The 15,856-nt window shown below is 48.0% G+C and overlaps 2 protein-coding genes across 5 annotated transcripts; both read right to left on the bottom strand.

Annotated features, from left to right (window-relative positions):
* Nucleotides 1-4: 4 nt before the first annotated feature.
* LOC130516443 (adenosine 5'-monophosphoramidase HINT3-like) lies at nt 5-2,480 on the bottom strand. 3 transcript variants are annotated; one of them, XR_008947484.1, is made up of 6 exons: nt 2,305-2,477; nt 1,794-1,911; nt 1,444-1,513; nt 763-889; nt 517-688; nt 5-140 (listed from the first exon to the last, which is right to left on the bottom strand). XR_008947484.1 is itself a non-coding variant. In XM_057017513.1 (5 exons), the coding sequence occupies exons 1-5, from the start codon at nt 2,392-2,394 to the stop codon at nt 685-687; spliced, it is 399 nt and encodes a 132-aa protein (XP_056873493.1). In that variant the 5' UTR covers nt 2,395-2,480; the 3' UTR covers nt 548-684. The 3 variants fall into 3 exon arrangements, 1 of the variants encoding a protein (XP_056873493.1); XM_057017513.1 differs by lacking the exon at nt 5-140 and having other exon boundaries at nt 548-688; nt 773-889; nt 2,305-2,480; XR_008947485.1 differs by lacking the exons at nt 5-140; nt 517-688 and having other exon boundaries at nt 805-889; nt 1,756-1,911; nt 2,305-2,463.
* Nucleotides 2,481-2,659: 179 nt separating this feature from the next.
* Nucleotides 2,660-11,466, bottom strand: LOC130516110 (nuclear receptor coactivator 7). Of its 2 annotated transcripts, none has more exons than XM_057016919.1 (17): nt 11,372-11,466; nt 10,422-10,575; nt 8,276-8,433; nt 7,280-7,341; nt 7,103-7,210; nt 6,937-7,020; nt 6,743-6,859; nt 6,482-6,666; nt 6,014-6,159; nt 5,340-5,894; nt 5,094-5,265; nt 4,851-4,998; nt 4,627-4,752; nt 4,389-4,541; nt 4,166-4,261; nt 4,009-4,082; nt 2,660-3,921 (listed from the first exon to the last, which is right to left on the bottom strand). In XM_057016919.1, exons 2-17 carry the CDS (start codon nt 10,457-10,459, stop codon nt 3,786-3,788), a joined length of 2,358 nt encoding a protein of 785 aa, XP_056872899.1. In that variant the 5' UTR covers nt 10,460-10,575; nt 11,372-11,466; the 3' UTR covers nt 2,660-3,785. The 2 variants fall into 2 exon arrangements, with proteins under 2 accessions (XP_056872899.1, XP_056872898.1); XM_057016918.1 differs by lacking the exon at nt 11,372-11,466 and adding an exon at nt 9,825-10,077 and having other exon boundaries at nt 10,422-10,994.
* Nucleotides 11,467-15,856: the final 4,390 nt, after the last annotated feature.

The following is a 15,856-nucleotide window of genomic DNA, read 5'->3' as shown; positions in this document are numbered from 1 at the left end:
TGGTGTTGTTGGCTTTGGTTATTTATCAGCCGAAACCGGCAAAATCAATGCAGACCAGGGCGTGACGGGACGAAGGACAACCAATCGCTGACCGAGCGCATCGATCCACGATCGACTGGGGGTAAATACAGGCGCAGATTCTAAAATTTTAATTTAAAATAATGGATTAACAGGTTTTATCCGCCATTCAAGTCAACAATCCAATCTGCATGCCTTTGGAATGTTGCCAAAATTAGGGTACTGAGAGAGACCCTATATAAAGACAAGCACTACACACATACAGTATTTACGGTATGTTTATCCTAAAGTTTATCCTCATTCCAATCAGGGTTTAGAAATGTTCGGTATCACATCGCTTTAATATACCGCTCCTGTCTTTTGCTTCATCTATAAACAGCGTTGCACATTTTAAATGTAAAATTCACATATTTATTATGATTTAAATTAACAAAAAGGTTTTAGATCTACCGTACATATATATATATATATATATACGCAACAAAACAATCTTCATACATTTCATACAACTCAATATGAGGAAACGTGATTTTCTGGTTGTCATGACTGCGAGGTTGTCACTGTTGTGCACATTTTTGCACGACGTCAGGTGTTTTTAGCAGTCCAGGCAGCCGGCCGAACGTGGAGCCCCTGGAGGCTTTTGCTTCAGATGTCTTAACAGACGTTCTACCTGCAAAGAGGAGAGCACTCGCTTCAGCATGGGGACAAAATGGAATGAATGACCATGTGGTATTCAGCACTCACGGTTACAAACCGGTAACTTTCTGGAATGAACTTAAAGGCCGAGAACTGTGAGATTTGTCTGGCAGGGGCAAGAACGTGGAGATGGAGATGATCGACCGAGGTGTAGGGAGGCTGGTGGAAGCCCAGCCTGTGTGGAGGAACAACAATCAGGACAATATAAAAAATGTAAAAAAAAAGGAAAAATAAAACAGCTGCATAACAAACAGCTCATAATCTACGTTTCAATATTAAGTTCAACCATGTTTACGCTTTAAGGTTAAAAGCGTATCACAGGTGTCAAAGATTAGGATTTAACTACACAGAATCCTTTAGTGCCTGGCGATTACATTCCTCCACATGGTTATTAAAATGATGAGGTACAGTGGTGGCTCAAGGAAAAGCTTTTGTGGTGGTGTGACTGGTGGAAACCTGTTTTTCTTTAACGCTTCAGGCTCATTAACACAATATTAGCTACACAGCCAATATTTAGCAACAGTGTGTTGCTAAAAGCTTTTGCGTGACATGCAGTCCGGCGACCTTTGGCCTCTAAAATCTACATTTCTGCATGTTTAAAGATAGCTGTAGTGTCAATAGGTGACCGACACACATCCATCAGGGAAGGAACAGACTCTTAAAATCTATCAACCCCCCCACTTTTTCTGGGCATCAAACCAACAGCTGTAGCCAACTACCCGACTTTACCTTATGTCGCTCATATCAGTGATCCCTTGGTCGTGTAATACAGCTTTCCCCATCTCAGCCATCCGTTCAACTGTTAAGAGACATAATTGCACTCAGTAAAATCGAATATGTTATATTTAACATTAAACTGGAGCAGCTGAGGGAAATGACCTAGCAGACAGAGGCAACAGAGGCGCTGTGTGATGTGACTGTGGTAACTGTGGTAACTCAGTGAATGCAGGATTAGGTGCAGTGCAGCAGCTGCGGGTGCAGCATTGCAGCCAGTGTTAATCTAATCAGTTATAATAGCAGCTGTAGCCATGGCGACTCAACTCGGCAGCAGCATTTGCGAGATCTATCCAGAATCTGACCGAGGTCGACGTGTCTCCTCTGCAGGGAGTGGAAGCTCGTTAGGTGCTGTATGGGCACAACCAGGTAATGGTGAGGGGCAGCAGGGTAAATGTCTTTAAAGACCACCAGCTCTTTATTCTGTCAGGAAAGAAATATGAGAAATAGATCTTAAAATAGAACGTTAGCTTACTACAGCACGTGAAGGCACCACAACAAGGAAATGACCTATTGTTTTAAATAGTTTATTAATATAAAAAGGTAAAATTGTGTTCAGATGAAAATATAATTACAACTAGGTGATCAATATGTGTGCTATTTCCCATCTTAAAAAACTTGGTTTATTTGTGTTTAATAACACACCGACCACAAAATAACATGTACAACTTCTTTAACTATTAACACAATTCCGTGATATTTTTTCGGACCGTCTAAAACATTTGTAGGCGTGAAGTCGCAATAATCCAAGTAGATAAAACTGCCAAATATAATAATGAACAAAACTTCTTTCCATCTTGACAGCTTTTAGCTTACCTTCTTCAGGATCGTCGCTTCTTTGTCTGCGCCATTTGCTATTAAGCAGAAAGTACAAGTTTCTAAAGACTCGGAAGCCTCTTCTTTCATATTTAATTTATTTATTTCGTCGTTGCGGGATAAGAAATAAGAACCACCGGTAACTTCCGCCTACGTCATGATTCCCGGAAATCTCCCTCATTCCACGCCCACAATCTGTTCCCGCCCCCAACACACACACACACACACACACACACACACACACACACACACACACACACACACACACACACACACACACACACCACACACACACACACACACTTACTTGACATCCTAAATACGAACCTATAAATAAACACAAGATAAACACAACCCATGTAGCCAACATTTATTTAGATGTAAAAGTAGTTGCAATAACAACACAATAAATAGATCCTTTAGTGATTACAGACCACAGCAGTGTTTGGTTCACAGGAAGTATTTGTTCGGGCAGCATTCACAGTTCGAGCACTGACCAGCAACAGACAACAAAGCTCATGTCTACATGAAGCAGTAACTGGTGAAACACGTTGCAGGTATGATAGGAGCTGTCGGACGTTCGCAGTATTGCAAATTCATGCACAACAAGCCTGCGTCAGACACGCAGCGAATGGCCGAGCGTCCCTTTCCCCGCCTCAGTCGCGTGAAACTGTTACTATGCGACAAAGAGATGTCTAAAAACAAAAGTCCCTTATAAGTTTCATGAGAACCTGACCCGTGGGTGAATGAGAACATTCATGTAACAACACTGAGAAAGTGGTTAAATTACACGTGGTCACCACACAACCGTGACTCCATCTGGTAGTGCACAAAGAGCTTAAAACAAATATAAAATTAAAACATTTTTGGTCATTGCAAACATTCCCTGGCTCTGCTTGTTTTGGTCTGTTCGGATCGGTGGAAATGTCGTGGAATGTTCTCAGTCTGCACGACGTTCCAGGTAAGAGAACCCGGCAGCTTGTGAGTTAAGTGAAGGTTTTCTGCTGTAAACATTTAGCATTGAAATGTGAATTATTGGTGCTGAATCTAAAACGTTTCAACTCGCGATCCTGTATTTTAAATAAACCATAAAAAAACAAAAAAAAAAAAAACGTTCCTCCAGCATGAGACAACTGACACAACAATAAAAAAAACCACACTTTTTACAGGATTAACCTCAACAGTAACAGCCCTCTTCTGGCATCATGGCTAGAGAAGCTGGACGCGATGTCTCATGTAAGGCAACCGAAGACCCGAGATGACTTAACCAGGCTTTCAGGGGGCTAATGCACCCCCGGGTCAAAGCCCACCTCAGAACAGCACACGGGAGATTTCCTCTTCTGCCCTCAGTAACGTTTCCGCTCACAAAATAGTTAGTGCCGATGTGGGGTAGCTACATTTACCTCCTAGCAATGTGTATTAAGCTTGGGAGGGTGTTTAAAGATTTGCAGCCTATGTGGGAATAAGTGGGGCAGGAGGGGCTACTCGAAGGTCCAAACCTCCACGCTGTGGATATTGAAGTCCTGCTGGGAGGACAGTGGTTGGTTGTTAAAGGTGGCGCATTTGGTGGTGGTTCCTCGGTACAGTTCAGCATCCAGCCACAGGCCCAGCTGACCGCTGCAGGGGAAGGGTCGGAAAACAGGACCGCTTTATTTTGTTTCACCCGAAAAAGCTTTGAAATTTAAACAAGCAGTGCAGACGTACCCTCCTCCTCCCATCTGGAGAGAGTCGGTATTTCCCTTAACGAAGTAAGAATTCTCCCCCGTCCAGCGGTACACCTGCACAGACAGAAACGTCTCGGGTCTCAGGAACAAACCCAAACAGCGACGGCAGCTTTGAAGCGGACGCAGATGTGACAAACCTTGATCTCAGGACAAAAGCTGTAGAGGAACGTCTCGCCTGTCCCGTAGAAGTGTTCGCTCACTCTGAAGGGATGAGTGGAGAAGGCCCCAAATATCTGCGATCAGAGGATGAAAACACTGCTGAAGTCAAACTAAGACACACAAACATGTGTCAGCATATGAAATCAATTCCTATTGGCTGCCTGTCTGGTTGAACTGATGCTGGCTGCTTCCAAAACACACCCGATTATCTGCGTCTTTGATGACCAGCAGCACAGGACTGTCCACGTCTACCAAACTTCTGTACAGGGTCTTCAGGCTGGTCCCATGTTTCACAGTGCTGTAGGCCAGCCTCCACGGGTACCCCTGCACGCGGGCCGGCAGGCGACAGGAGAGCTGCGGGGAGAGAGAGGCCATAACCGACGATGCTTCCGAGAGCTGAAATGACCACGTTGAACGTCGTCTGCGACGTGTGCGGAACCTTCTCGATGTCGGTGTCCTGCAGCAGGTCGCTGGTGTCGCTGAGCATCGGCAGAGCCTCCGCGGACAAGTCACAGTCGCAGCTGCCGAAACTCTGCCGGCGCTTGGCCTCGTCAATGGTGATGATCTTAGAGCAAAAAGGAGCAGACGTGTAAAGCAAAGGTCAACCCCACTGTGTGTGTGTGTGTGTGTGTGTGTGTTGTCAGGGTTTCAGCGCGGGCTCACCTCCCAGCTACAAGAGGCAGGATCGCCGAAGAAGTTGTCGATCATGTCTAGCTCGTCTTTCTCCACAACAACAAATCCCTGTTCCCGAGCCTCCTTTCCATACACATCTGGAGACCACTGGACGAAAAATGAGTACAGATGGTCCACTCTGGAATAAACACACACAGACAGAACATTGGGATGGGAGTGCCAATTCTTTTTGGGACCGATTTGCGTACTGGTGAAAGAGCTGCTCATCCCCACCTCTCTTGTGGGACAGCAAACCAATACTCTGGCTGTTTGCCCCGCCCTCCGAATGTATGGATGGGGCTGGAGGTCAGGCCAGAGGTGAAGGACTTCCTCATGGGTTTCCCCACTTTGAAACACAGGAACATGGGTGGGTTTTTACTCCTCTCCTCCGATGAGAAGAGCATATCTACACGAAGTGGAACGGAAAAAAAGAGTGTTAGTGTCATTCGCATGAACTGACTCCAAGCAGAATGTTTCTACCTTCTATAGGCGCCTGCATCCTCTGCAGCAGCCACGATTTCATCTCTGCCTCGTAGCTTTCCCTGTGCCTGTCCATCTCCAGACTTCCAGAGGTAGGTCTGTCAGGACTTTGTGTCTTCATGCTAGACGTCTCCAGAACCTCAGAACCCTGCGAGAGACTCAGCTGTCTGTTTAGGTCCACTGGACCGGTGCTTGTTCTGTTGAGCTGCTCTTCAGTGCCTTCATTTTCAATGTCTCTGGTTTCCATTAGCTCCTGTTTGGTGGGTTTATCCGTCAGTTTTTCAGCCTCTAAAGCAGACTGCAGGGACTCCCCATCCTCTATGGAGCTAGTTTGAGCTACGCCTTCATCCTCATCCTCATCCAGCTTCTCTTTATTTGAATCAAGGTTGGACTTGTTCTCGTCTTCAGACTGGCAGGGTCCCACTTCCTGTTGGCTCTTGGCGGTTATGGAGGACAGGCCCTCCGTGTCCACTGTGCTCCCATTAACTGTAGGCTCCAGCTCTGTAAAGCCTTCATCTGATGGAGACTTCTCTGCCTGCTCCTCCTCTGTGTTTGCTGGTAAGTTTAAAATCAAACAAGGACAGTAAGTAGTGATGAAAACACTGTGATAATGAAATGTTGCCATGACAACACATGTGTCCATAAGTCTTTTGCACAGAGCCAATAATTCACACCTTTACCGCTTCCGAAATCATCCAAGACGATGGGCCGCTTGGGATCGAGAGCTTCGTAGCGGCTGAAGGGGTTGAGGTCCCGCTCTGATGGTAGCTGCTCCCACTCACCAGGCCTGTACACAGGACAAAAATCCTGGGGTAGGTCTCTGTGAGTGGGGCGGAACCACAGGACATATACCACGGCGCCAGTGAGGATGGAAATGGAGAAAAAACAAAGGGGGGAGGGGGGGACAAAAAGAACCAACTGAAATTATGAATGAATACAGGGACAAAAACAATCGTGTGACATGTAAAAGCAAATTCAAAATAACAGAACTGAAAAACGAAATAACTTAAAGTTCAAATGAAGAGATTGGTCAGAAATAGAAACTTGAAGGAGGAGGAAAAAAAAGGAATTCAAGCTGAGGAGAGAGGCAGAAGTCACACAAACAGGGAAACAAGAAAATGGAGACGTGTGGGCGCTCTTACGACGGAAGAGCGTCTTTGAGCTTCATCCGGGAGACGTCGTCATAGAGCGCCACGGACATGACCTCCTCCATGGGGCAGATCAGGCCGTACTCCTCGCACCCGTTCTCGATCACCAGCGGGTCTGACTTGTGGGGGTCAAACATGATGTTGTTGGGGGTCACGATAAGAACGCCTCCCACCACTCCCTGCGACGACGATACAACCGGATCAGCGGCGCCGAGGGTAAAAACAGTAAAGCTGGAGGGTCCGCCATCGACTCACCATGCCATCGGTGAAATACTTGCAGCTCATCTTGATGAATTTAACCGTGGCGGGGCTCTCGTCCTCCGAGTTGGAGGACAGCACGCGGCGGATGGACGTGCAGTTTGAGCTTTCATCCTGTAGGTCAGACGCCACGATCAGAACCTGAAACGGTCCCTGTCCCCTAAACCCATCTACAATAACCCAGTACGTACGCGTGAGGCGTTGTCTGCCGAGCCATTGGGGAGGGAGGGATTCTGGTCCTGCTCCAGCGGGTTACTGTCAGGAACAAACAGCTTCTGTAAAGATGGCGACAGTCAATGAGGAGCCGGTCAAGGGACGCGAGAGCGGCTGTGGTCGTCATGGCGCCGAGCTTCGCACCTGGCCGGGATAAACGCTGCGAGAAAAGAGCTTGTTCAGCTGGACCAGTTTGTTCGGAGTGATGTTGAAGTTGAGCGCGATGCTGTTGAGGGAGTCGTTGGCCCCCACCTGTCAGACGGGACAGAAACATTTCAGACCCAGCGCACGCCGCCGCCAACGAGTCGCAGTGTCACTCACGATGAACTCCACGGTCCCCGGCGGCCTCCTCTTCTCCCTCTTTTTATTTTTACAGCCGCTATCTACGAGTGGATGCGATAAGACAGGAAAAGTCACATTGTGTACCGACTCGCCGACCATTTCCAAAGGTAAATAAGCATCGTGTGATGTGGTCACGAGCATTTCAACAACCAATCCCGCCCGTGTTTTAACTCCCCGGCCCACACATTCTGCAGCAGTTATCATAAAAGGTTCACAGTCTGACCCTTGTAGTTGGGAACTTCCACAGTCAGCGTTCTTCACGTCAACAACAGCGGGGCCATTAGCACAGCGCTCTCCCAGTGTGTAATGGCTCCGCCGCCTCCCAGGCTGTGACTCAGCATCAGACCGACAGACTCCAGCTGCGTCTGTGCTGCTGCACCGACTCGGCTGTTGCCTCGGCACTAAATCTGGGCTCGGCTGGGACAGCCTGCGGGCCACACACGTGCGGGGTTGGACTTTGAGCGGATGGCGTGCACACACGGAGGTTTTAAATGACAGTAGTGATGTGCTTGATGTGACGCTGTTTGGTTTGAACATCCAGGTGACACAGCTGGCTGAACGGCTGCGCACCAGACCGTCACAGAGCTAACAAATTCTCTGGATATTAATGTCAATGGAGGAGCCCAATAATCCACTTTAGCAGATATCAAATTACCAAAAATGGTTGAACATGAGGCTGCCTAGATAATCCAATTTTGTCCTGTAGTAAAGTGAAACTTGAACCGATTTATCCAAATCATGTTCTTGCTGCGTCGCATCAAGCGCGAGGCTGCCGAATTACGCAACTTCCTTCTCTTTCTTTAAACTGCTGAGGTCGCTCATGCGAACACGTGTTCCGCTGCCGACGTTACTACCAAGACGGAGGAAAAGACTTGGATTTTTCCAAACTGGTTTGAGTGAGCCAGCCTAAAAGCAAGCATCAACATTTACCACCAAACACCCTCAGACTGTATAAATGTGTCCAGGGGCTCTGACCTGAGCCTGCAGGTAACGTCGATGTGATTCTCTGTACTTCGGTTTTGTTGCTGCCATCGTTGCCCTTGGGGACGTCTGGACAGGAGATAATTGCCGGCTTCTGCTCGTTCGCGTTCTTCTCCGACTGGCTGGGCTTCAGCTGCTTCCGCCTCTTCAGCCTGTCGGAATTCCAAACGGGAACAGTCACACTTGGATCTATTTTTAAAAAAAAACAACCTCTGCAGTGGGGTCAAGGCGGCGTGTATAAAGGCTGATCACCGTCAATGATTCGGACACGACCGAAGGGGGGGATTGGGTGGGGTGGGGGGCTGAATATTTTGCCCCCGCCACTCAGCTTGATGCAGCAAGTTGCCCTCTTTGCCGCATCAGCCGCCTTCTCCCGTTACAGAGCTCTCACAACTGAGATGTAAGGAAATGATGTAATGGCATCCAGGAATATTGTTGGGGTTTCACCGGGGGGGGGGGGCTCTGAGAGACGACAGGGCCCACAGTGTTGATACCAGCCATGGTGAAGAAGGTTAAGAGCAAAACTGATTCATCTCCTGCATAGTGCTACTTAAAGGGCACCAGCAGAGGGAAGGAATGGGGGAAGAACCCAAAGCCGAGTGTTTAAAGTGTTCAAGTGCTGTAATGGAGCAGCCTGAGGGGGTCGATAAGGCCCCAGACGGGAGACAACATCTCCCACAGCCTCGGCTCAGCCTCCTGCCTCCTGCCTGAACTCGAGAGTCTGCAGGAGCATCTGCTCGTTCACTCCGCTCCACTTCAGGGAGCGTCTTAATCTCTCTTCCTCCCTTCATCCCACCGCTACACCTCCATTTTATCTCCTCGACAACCTTTTGTTCGTAGGTTAGTGCTTTAATCCCAGCATGGTCAGGTTACTGTCATGCTTCCTATTCATCCAGCAACCTGTGCCTGGTGAATTCGCCATGGCGACCAACGTCCCATTGGTCCACTGAGGAATGTGAGAATAATCACGCATGCATTTCTTACCAATTTTATCCGTCCTGACTCAATTACTGGTATATTTGTTACACTGACTTTGTAAGTTTTGCATCCAGATGTTAAAACAAGTGTCTTGCTAAAAATTAAAGCAGAAGCAGAAAGTCTAGGAAGGGTTAACCCCTGTTGTCAGCGCATCTGGTCCAACACACTGGCCTGTGCAGTATCGGGCAGGAAGGGAGGGAGCACATGGTGCAACGAGCAAGAGCTCTCCACGTTAGAGCAATAACTGGTGGGGAAGATAAGACCAACGTTTCCCTTCCTGACGCCTTCGATCCCTGGAAACAATGAAACTACTCGTCTTTATAGCGTGGAGGCCCGCAGGAGTCTCCGGTGTTGGGCCAAACTTTTCCACTTTTTATGTGCTCGCGTCTGGACGCGCCGTTTAGAGGAAACTCCCCCATCTTACGTAACAAATTCCCTTAAATCGCATGCACCTGGCAGGCTGAATATGAAAGGATAACAGTCATTTATATAGACTAAACAGATGGTTACATTTAGATGGCAATACTGGCGAGTATACCCCCCCAAATTCTGCTTACTCACTCACATTGTTGGTGCCACTCTCCATAACGAACACCTATGATACATGTCGTCTACAATACTTCATCAAGAAAAGGCGAGCTGGTCAGCACGCCGTGGCTCTGACGAGTCTTCCCTCCCGGGAATCGTGTCGCGTTGCTAAAACCCGTCTAATGAAACAGAAGCTGGCCGGGTCGGCTCCTGCGGTCTGACGCCCACGAGTCCCTATCAGCAGGGTGCAGCTCTCAGACAGGTGATGTAACGGCGACTACGATGCCCGACTGTTAAATAGGTGTCAATAAATATTAGCAGATATGGAACCAACGTGCACACACACGAGCCACGATACTCGAGCAGGTAAAGCAAGAAACAAAAACCCTTTATGCTCAGTTCCTAATTACAGGCAAAAGATTTGTCTTTAATATTTCTATGTAAGATATACATCCATATGTTATATATATTTCTACTTTTCCTTTTAGTGCCACTTAATCCCCTGCAAACACACACATCACAGATGCAAAACAAATCCACGGGACTCGGGTAAAGATATGCCGTAGATGGTTTGGGGTGTAATTCATTCACATATTTCTGCTGAAGGCCGATGAGAGGAGCCAACAACTCTTACCTTGCGAAATATCCCGGCTTCCTGTCCCTTTTTTCCATCTGCGCGGGTTCCTAAATCTGCATTTGGTCGAATGCATCCATATAAAACATGCAAGTTTGCACGCTCAGCCTTTAAAAGCGCCTCTCAGGCCGCGCACTCCCACCTCGTCCTCGTCCTGCGGAGGGAATAAGAAGGGCGAATTAGCATCCTCTTTCAACAACGAGCACTCAGATGGAGAAGACCATTAGGAGGTGAAGCCTAAGTGGGAGGCGACGACAGCGTTTAGACGAGCGTGCTGGCCCGTTTCAGCCCGACCACCGGGCTGGGAAATGCACCCATGCAGCACGGACACGTCTTAAAGACGGTCCGGTCGGATGTAAACACGCAGCCGAGCACGGTGGCTACACCGCCCGCTAGCTAGCCGCGGGATTTAACCGATAACAGTTCACATCGATATCGCGGCGTCTCCTAAACCCAATCACGCCGTGCGCAATCTGCGTTATATAACGAGGTAAACGGCCGGTCGCAGATAAAAGGCCACGTTTGAGCGGTGTTATCCAGCGAGCTGCGTGGTCGCCCTGATTAACCCTGCCTCCGAACCTAATCTATGAATCCGATCGTTGACCGACGGGTGCTCGGGGTGCAGAAGCAACAACAAAGCGAACACACGCACACGCACACGTACCGCACAGCCGCGTCGTTACAAGCGCGATCGCTGACACTGTAGTCCGGATCGAACATGTCACGCTAACCGTATAAGCTAGCTGCGTTGTAAACGGGACAATAGCAACCTGGCGGGGATAGGTCGGTTATTTTTATTTCTTTTGGCTCTCGAGCTTAACAGACGTCGCTCAAGAGAAGTCGGTGTTTTTCCTTGTGAGATTCGGCCTGGCGCTGACGCCAAAGCGCAGAAAGACTCGTTAAAAAGGCAAACGAGAGACTAGTTTAAGCAGCTAAAAGTGTCTCCTTACCTTGCGTGCATCCTCAAACAGCTCATGTTAAAATCTGGACGACCCCCCCCACACCCACCTTATTGGCGCGCCCCCTGGTGACGCAATGTGTTACTGCAACGTTACCGTTAAAAAACCCGATAGGTTGACAGCGTCCCTGGCTGTGGAGCCGGGTTCGATTCCCGGTCATGGAACTTCCTGTCGAAGAAAATAGTCAAAACTCGAATAATGGCATGCCATAATTTTATTGAAATAAATATGAATAATTAAATATATAATATATATCATTATATAGAATGATTAGGAATGTGTTTTTTTGACGAGATTAAGGTTGTACCAGACGTTATTCACATGCCTTTCCTGTATTAGAAAGGAAGACGCTATTTTAAACACTAAATGATGGTAAATCCAATAATAAACTAATTCAGTGAAGGGAGGGGGGGCAGTATGGGGCTCGTTTGACGCCAGTAATCTTGTGAAACTGTTGACTCGTTTACCAAAGACCACGGTGGGGCTTTTACCTTAGTCCACCGCCAGAGGGAGACAGTTCACAACAAATGGGATAAAACGGACTGAGGCGACGCGTCGGTTGCTGAGGCGTCGATAACTTGCAGGTACTCTGATTTTGGTGTTGCCATTTCAGTTTAAATAGACAATAACTAACAGTGGCATATTTGTTTCAACGCTCTTTGCGGAGCAACATATTCATAGTGTTGAGGGATTATTTAAAGTACAATTGATTGTTTTATTTTAGTTAACTCTTGAGTTGACTTGGGTTTATTTCATTTTCACTCTTGAACGGTGGCGCTTTGAGACTTTCATTTAGACATGCTGTATGGAAACCTATCTTGAAAACAGCTGAAACTGTAAAAGCCAGAGTTGGACAGAGTTGTGTGTATTTGTGGAGCCGGGGCCCCAGAGAGCCCTTATTGGACCAGGCCTCATGATTGGACAATGAGTTAACCTGTTCCTGCCTGGCTATGTATCTTGGCTCTTATTTTGACAGGCGCTATCACTGTGAGAGAAAAGATAAGTTGTCTTAGGGATCGCCATGGCGCCGGTGTGTCCCTCCTCCATCCTGTTCAGACTCTCGAACCTTCTCCACCCCCCTCGCCCCTCTCTCTATATCCTGCTTGGAGCAAAGGATTGTGGGGTTCTGTTTGGTTGGCTTCTGGGTTTGTGTTGGCAGAGCCCCCGTGGTTCTGGGTAGCATCGCCGGAGAGCTTGATCCCAGGCGCCGACGCCTTCGTGAGCTGCTTCATCAAAACTAGACGTGGAGTTTAAGATTAAAAGGTGAGGCCAGATTATCTTGGTGACACAGGTGGGGGGCCCGGTGAAGAGGGCCCGATGGTCCCGGCCTGGAGAACCTTTATTCAAAGTGCTTTGCAACAAAGTCAGAACGCAGCAGAGGAAGAAGCGGCGGGACTCACCCGGGGGTCAATAACGACAGCATTTTAACGCCATTTGGAGTCACGGAGGTCTGACCCGGCGCAGACCTTGGAGAGACGCTGGGCTCAGACGTCACCGCTCCAGCTTAGACTACAGCCACCGATAAGGCCAAGTACGCCCTGGCAGCAAGAGGCTGACGAACCTAAACAGCGCAAAAGGACATGTCACACAAATGACAATTGATAGGAAATATACTCGTTATAATTCATTACGATGAATTTAAAAATAAAGCTGCCTGTTTCCCCCCTAAAAAATCCTTCTGAGTTTTAATCTGCGTGTTTACAGATTGGTTGAAGGTAATTATGTAATTAAATACAGCGAAGAGGTTGGTGTTGATAACAATCTGTGAAATGAAATGAATGGGTTTAAATTTAAATCGACACCTACTGTTTGTTTATCTTCAAGATAAAGCGACGGCTCAGCAGATTTCTGCTGTCATCTGCTTCACAGAAACCGAAGTGACGTTAAAATCACAAAATTCTGAAATATAAAGCATAGAAAGTGAATACTTGGATAATCAAAGCCTACAGAGCCAATAACTCATTCTTTCTTTACAATAAAAATAGAAATAAAATAGAAATCAGTCCTGTCAGACCTTGTTTCCAGACTTTGGAGGCTAAAAGCTGCTGAAAATATAGTTTTTATATTAATCACAGCATCAAAAGGTTGATATCTTGTGATGGAGGCCTGCTACATTGGTGGTCCAGGCGGCCCCCCTCCCTAAACACACACACACACACACACACACACACACACTCACACACACACACACACACACACACACACACACAACACACACACACACACACACACACACACACACACACAGAGTCAATGATCCCAGAGAGAGGCTGAAAGTGATGGAGGCGCTATACTGTATACCATCCTCTGCCACTACGCCCGCTGTCAATCCGCCAATTCAGCTGAAGCACTGCAGCCATGACCTTTGACCCAGGAACTGCACGGCAGGGGAAAGGTTATCTGTCTGGGTTTTGGTTCTTAAAGCCGACGGTCCAGACTGCGCGGGGGCCGCGCCTCGCGTTAGGAGCAAACGGCGGAGAGTAAAACAGAGCGGGACGTGCGCGTTAGATCAAACGTGATCAAACCTGGTGGCTTCACATCAGTGTGTCTGATCACATGGCCAGCGGAGCAAACAGTTCACGGCTGTTTGCTCCGCTTATCAGTGGTGTTGTAACAAGTGGAGGAACACACAGGCTGACCTCAGAGCAGCAAAACTAAGCAAGAAAGAACCAAAAAAATCCCAAAACGGTAGAGAGACGCGGTGGTTTCTGGACCTTTTTGCTGCTGTCTGTTACCCATAATGCTGCGTTGTTACACCTTTTAGGAAAGCATGCTAATCTGGACAGTTTATTGGCTATCAAGCTAGGTTGCTAATAAATCTCCCTCAGCAAAGCACGACCTCTCATGAAGGCCGGACCCCCGGTACATCAACACTCGCTTCAGCGTCTCCTCAGCATATAGTCGATATAGCCTCCAATCTAAATAAATACATATGAAGGATGACGCCGCGCGCTCGGTTAGCATTACTTATATTGAGAGGTCTTAGATATAAGATCCACTTTAAAGGTAACTTGAGTGTGTGCTTACTGCGTCTGAGTGCCTACATGTGCGCGCCTTTTGATGTGTGCGCTCTGGCGCGCGTGCGTCCGTGCACGCTCGTAAGTGCACTCCCACCCTCACACTCAGACTCTGGTTAGTCCAAGCCAGCGCCACATCAGTCCATCATCGCAGATATGGCTTGTGGTGAGATAGCGACTCTGGCGGCGCACAAGACGTTTTGTCCACTCTGTCATGTTTACTTATAATGATAAGCTTTGATGGATTCCCCACAAGGTATAGACGCCATGGTATACACACACACGCACACACACACACACACTCGGTGAGTCAAATAACAGCAAAGTGCTGAGCAGGTGAAAAATGCATGCTCCGCGTTATTTAGCAATTTAGCGCCTGTGTGGTTGTTCTCGTCTGTTTAGCGCTGGGAAGTCTGGTCAAAAGTTTGTGGGCTGTGAGGGGGCCAATAAGCTGTCAAAGGGAGTGCATGTGTTTACAAATGGATTCCATTTGTGACTCTTTTTAATCTAGCGGGAAATCCCATGAGAAATAACCCACAAAGACTGGTCTGAGCGTTAGCTTAACGCGGGTGCAGACGACGCTTATGCTATGCTAAAAAATCCTTTTGGATTTCACCTGTGGCCTGTTTAGTTTAGAGTCAGAAAGGGTCTTTGTCAGGTTCGGAGTTGCACTCTTTGATCCGCTGGCCAGCCTGTGCAGTGTTTCCACTGGGTCAGTTTACGTTAGCCTGGCATGTGGCCAGACCACAAGCACGCTTGCTACAACCGTTCTGGGCCAATTAAAAAGACTAATGAGGCTCGGGCTTATCACGACACCCAGGCCGCCAAGCGGGGGGCCATCGTGGTGGGTTGAGTGGCAGACGGCTATGGAGATCTCCTGATCGACGGCAGGTTCTGGGCGTGGCAACGTTAGCGTTAGCGTCGTCAGAGGAAAATGTGTTAGAACTTCTGGATCTCTTTGATTCTTACTGATTCTGCTGTCAACAACCAGGCAGCTGCGTGACTTCACAGCCGTTCTTCCCTCCCCAGGTGGAGGTCAACACGGTAACAGCGTCACTGTGTACAGGCAAGCGTGACATGAACTTCAGCCTGACCCGAGGGGCCGTCCCGGACGTCCAATGTCGGTGACGGGTCACCACGTGCTGGAGAAGTTGTGGAATGTTTGCGTCGCTGCGAGGAAGCGCGAATGTTTGTCTCAAATCGTAATTTAGCGCCATATTTCCCGAAAAATAATCCCAATAAAGTAATGATGAAAAGAATAGAAAGTCCAGTTTTTGACCCTTGACCCTTGAAACGGCTACTAATCTGACATTTGGTTCTTTTTGTTCAACAGATCCAAATCAAAGATCACCTCTGCTTCCCCCTCTGCCCTCACCTTAACCCCCAGTTCACCCGGTTCCCTTATTTTACAGTCATTTACTCCCAAGGACGCGGGAGGCCACTGATCCAATTTTGGGAG

Source organism: Takifugu flavidus, chromosome 19 (genome assembly GCF_003711565.1).
Source record: "Takifugu flavidus isolate HTHZ2018 chromosome 19, ASM371156v2, whole genome shotgun sequence".
Classification (NCBI taxonomy): Eukaryota; Metazoa; Chordata; class Actinopteri; order Tetraodontiformes; family Tetraodontidae; genus Takifugu; species Takifugu flavidus.
This window is presented reverse-complemented; position numbering and strand designations above follow the sequence as displayed.